At 42.6% G+C, this 4,364-nt stretch overlaps 1 protein-coding gene across 1 annotated transcript; it reads right to left on the bottom strand.

The window, feature by feature from the left end:
• Nucleotides 1-322: 322 nt before the first annotated feature.
• lmo2 (LIM domain only 2 (rhombotin-like 1)) lies at nucleotides 323-3,009 on the bottom strand. The gene is made up of 3 exons (XM_053886731.1): nucleotides 2,625-3,009; nucleotides 1,202-1,417; nucleotides 323-899 (listed from the first exon to the last, which is right to left on the bottom strand). Exons 1-3 carry the CDS (start codon nucleotides 2,663-2,665, stop codon nucleotides 674-676), a joined length of 483 nt encoding a protein of 160 aa, XP_053742706.1. The 5' UTR covers nucleotides 2,666-3,009; the 3' UTR covers nucleotides 323-673.
• Nucleotides 3,010-4,364: the final 1,355 nt, after the last annotated feature.

The raw sequence follows: 4,364 nt of genomic DNA, 5'->3' as shown, positions 1-4,364 counted from the left end.
GTGGATGAGGTTTCATGAAACAGTATCCTGATTTTCAGAGGCCACCTGATGGCGCTGTCTGCTGTGAAAGGATTGGACTTGAACAACTAATTCAACCAAACCTCACATCATTTCTAAACCAGGAGCGCCATCTAGTGGCCTCAGAAAATTGCACACTGTTTAAATAAACTCAAATACTGTTTCATGATTCGATTTCATTAGATTTGACTAGTTTGCACCCATGGTGCCTTCTTAAGTTAAATTATGAACTCACGACATTAGAAGAGTGCCACAAATTTCATTATTATTGTTTATTAAAATTCACGTTTCTGTGGTACAATAGTTCAACTTGCAATTCCACAAAAAGGAATTAAACGCACAATCTTCAACAGTGTTTCAGACTGGACAAAGAAGATGCAAAAGCATTTCATAGTAAAAAAAAAACGTTTACAAGAGTTGCATTCTCTTGAGTAATGCAGGTCATTCATATTGCATGTTTATATTAAAATTTCTCAGCATCAAATCCTGAGTTGTTGCTGGTGCAGTTTAGAACAATTCCCACCGAGATGAAGTCATTCCAGACCATGTTGATCTCTCAAGTAAAAAACACGTGACAGAGCTGCAAACATGTATATTTATAACGTTTTTCTCTCGCGAGGACATAGAGATGCTCCAAATCCTCCGACAGTTTATTTCAAACCATGCTGTTGTGAGTGAGTTTGGTCCACTCAAAGATGTCCTGCTCGCAAACAATGTCCGAGTTGATGAGCAGGTAGCGGTCACCGACACAGAAGTGTTTCTGGCAGGCGGCACACTTGAAACACTCCAGATGGTAGACCTTGTCTCGGACACGCATCGTCATCTCAAAGGCTCTGATCCTTTTCTCACAGGACGCGCAGAGACCGTCCTGGCCAAACAGTCTGAGGGTGGGCAAACAAATGTGAAAACATTAGTCACAACACACCATACCTTTGCCCTCTAGAGCAAGGACGCTTCATTTTGAAGCCAATATTATTAAAAGCAGAATAAAGCCACTAGCTTCAATACACAATAAAACGGATATACCTGTTTGAAATGTGTCAGTTTTGCATTTATTAATATTTATTTATTAATATTTATTACATTTGATTTGAAACAAAAATTCCATTTTATTTGTATTAACAAACAACTGGCTTATATAAATATAAATATAAATATAAATATAAATAGTAGGAAGACCAACCTGAGGTAATCTCGCCGACATAATTTCCGTCCCAGTTTGTAGTAGAGCCGACGGCCGACTTCTCCCAGTCGACAGCCACACAGGTCGCAGCTCAGACAGTCCTCGTGCCAGTACTGCTCGATGGCCTTTAGGAAAAAACGGTCTCCGATGCTCTGCTGGCATCCACCACAAGTCAGGAGAGATGGAGGCATCTGGAGGACCTCGTCCACTGGCTCCCTTCACCAAATAAAATGATAACCCATTAGATTCAGGCCAACGTCCAGTTTAAAAAAAAATCAAAAATCTATGATTTAAACTTAGCATAATAGATGCATTTGTACTGCCAAAGGATGAACTCACAGATGGGTTGTGGTCTGAGGTAAACAGTCCAATGATTTTTATTTACATATATTTATTACAAAATATATGATTTCGATCATTTCAAAGCACATTTCTAATGAATTCAAGTGAAAAGCTACGTCCGTGTAACCGTATTAAACAATACAGCCTCACGTTACTTGTGCCCAATCCAGTTGTAGTGTAACAGTTTTGGTCACACGGGGGCAATGTTGGACCAGTTAATGACAGGAACGCTATGCGCAATGGTTTTTAAGAGTTATGGTCTCGTTGTTCATGGATGTGGAAAACGCTGGGGCACGAACAGAATATAGAATTACTGGGACACGTGACCAGACCTCTGACCTGAAATCTTCTCAATTCAAAAACATCTGTAATGCACTGAAAAACTTGCGCAGTATAGTTGCAGATGTAGACACAAAACTTGACGTTCAAGTCACCAAAGTGATAGTGGTTGAAGGTCAAAGGGAACCATCGGAGGTAGTGGGTGACCTTGTATAAGTACTTGAAGTTATTACAGAATTGGTAACAACTAAAGCGACGTTAGTGGGAAAATGGTAGCAGGAGTCGCTGTAGTTAAGTTGTAATTCTTATTTTAGATTAAAATTATTGCTGCGTTACAATAAGGTTTCGTGAGATTAGGAGGAAAAAAAAGTCCCACAGTGGAAGAGTAGAAACCACAAGTTGTACAGGAAGCAGTAATTTTAGTGGAAATGGGAGGAGCTGCATTGTTATACAGTAATTGGAAATAAGAGGTTTTATCACCGGTGTTGGGGATAAAGCCAGAGCTGCCGCTTTGTTTGAAGAGCAGCAGAATGTCGGGTTTATCAGCCATGGACTTGTGATGTTAGTTTACAGTAGCTACTGACAGCGTGCGCGTGCTGTGGACCATCTGACAGCTCGTGCGTGAAGAATCTAAACAACTCTCATAGTTCTGGCGGCGTGGCGCGTTAAGTCACCGCTTCATGCTGCGTGTCTCCGCTTTGTTAGATCTAAATATTATCACCTGTATGTTTCGGGCCTCCTCTCTTGTTAACCGTTGCTAAACCTACTGTAGTATCCAACAATAGATGTTTGAAGTACGTACTCATTGGCTTCCAGGCTTTTCCTCTCGATGGTGGATGACATTTTGGGAATATGGCAGTCGAGTCCAGATGAGCTGGACCTGAAGCTGCACCTGCTCTTCCAGACGTCGCTCTCCTCAGTCAGTCGGTGCTGTCCAATATTGCAAATATGATTCGGTCAGTCTTCAGTTGTCAAGACGATCGAGGCTGAAAGGGTCTCCATAGTCAGCTGGTCTGCTCGCTGAGCGCCATCACCAGTCCAGCCGAAGGTCACCGGCGTCCGCAGCATCCACGCTCCTGCAGGCGGGCAGCGGTCCGTTAGCGAGGCGACACATCGTGTTTAAATACGGCTGACCTCCCCCTGGCTCTGCTCTCGTTTCCGTCTTCCTGCTCACGACTCCGCACAATGAGAGGAAATGGCTCTTAAAGCGGCAGACTGAAGCGCGAGGCGGCTCGTGACGAGCGGCTGCGTGCGTGCGCGCGCGCGCGCTCCCCCGGACGCTCACGACTCCTTTTTGGATCTTGATAGACATGAGAAACGTTTATGGGCTGTAATCTTCTCTGTCGCTTTCCGACATTCTACGCGCTTTGTTACAATAAAAGTGCCTATTTTGGGGCGCACTGACGGATCAATTTCACATTTAGTCAATTGGCAAAACTGGAGCTAAACAAGTGTGGAAGTCTTAAAGAAATGCATGTATGACAGCAAGAAGGCTGTTTTAAGAGGCACTGAAAATTAAAAAGACATTTACTCAAACATTTCTTTTGAAACTTAATATTACATTCTTGTGGCAATACCCCCAAATATAGTGGTTATTATTGTTCGTCTTAATTTACTATTATTTATTAGTGGGGAAAAATGTTCTCCACATATATTTAAACTCCTCTGGTTTTTTGTGAAGTATAAAAGACTTTTGTCAGTTTACAAGCTCTATGACTCTGTTTCAGGGAATAATCAACGGTTTTTATTGAGTATTACAGTTGGTTACGAGATCCTTGTGGCCTGGATTGAATGTCACATTCGCTATTTTGGTCATACCAGTTTGCCATCCCTTTAAAAAAAAAGAACAATATCTGCTTCGTTTAAAAAAAAACAAAACAAAACAATATCTGCTTCGTTTAAAAAAAACAAACAAACAATATCAGATAGGTTTTGTGCGTTGTTTTCCCACATAGTCATTATGTAGTCTAAAGATGAATTTGGTGCCTGTATTTCACCCAAGATCTGCTTCCTCTTATCGCCTGCCAGGGTTTGGGGGGCTCCCTGCAGGAGGGAGGGTCTCGCAGAGCGGTTTGACTGGGCTGAGAGATAAAGCACCAGAGTGGGTCCTTGGCCAGATGCAGAGAAGGACTTAGTCAAAATTAAGGGATAAATGAATCCCTGAGCTACACAGCTGTTGGACGGTGCGTCACTGGATCACCACCAAGCTGAGAGAGCTAGAGGTGATCTGGCTGCTGTTCATCACAACTTTGTTTCACAGTTGTTGTGCATGAAGGTGCTCTGGAACTGAAATACAGGGAGCTGCAGTGATAGGAAACAGAGGTCTAGACACAGTTGGTGGTTAATGCAAATCAATTACATGACCAGTTTAACCAGTTCACAGACCCACGAGATTAAACAGCAACTCCTGCTTCAGCTAAAGAAACCCCCAGATGATCCACAAAGCCGTTTATTTTCTTTGTTTTTGGGGTCCACGTACATAGTAGGAAGGGAGGATGAGTGTAGTTCTCCAAGGTGCTCCTCATTTAAGAAGTGGGGCACC

This window comes from Synchiropus splendidus, chromosome 14, assembly GCF_027744825.2.
Source record: "Synchiropus splendidus isolate RoL2022-P1 chromosome 14, RoL_Sspl_1.0, whole genome shotgun sequence".
In the NCBI taxonomy this organism is placed as follows: Eukaryota; Metazoa; Chordata; class Actinopteri; order Syngnathiformes; family Callionymidae; genus Synchiropus; species Synchiropus splendidus.
This window is presented reverse-complemented; position numbering and strand designations above follow the sequence as displayed.

Excerpts from the sequence above, each read along its gene's own strand:
- lmo2 (XM_053886731.1), bottom strand. The coding sequence starts at position 2,665 with ATGTCATCCACCATCGAGAGGAAAAGCCTGGAAGCCAATGA. Across the intron at positions 1,418-2,624 it reads AAAAGCCTGGAAGCCAATGA|GGAGCCAGTGGACGAGGTCC; the intron begins GTACGTACTTCA and ends TATTTGGTGAAG. Across the intron at positions 900-1,201 it reads TGTCGGCGAGATTACCTCAG|ACTGTTTGGCCAGGACGGTC; the intron begins GTTGGTCTTCCT and ends GCCCACCCTCAG.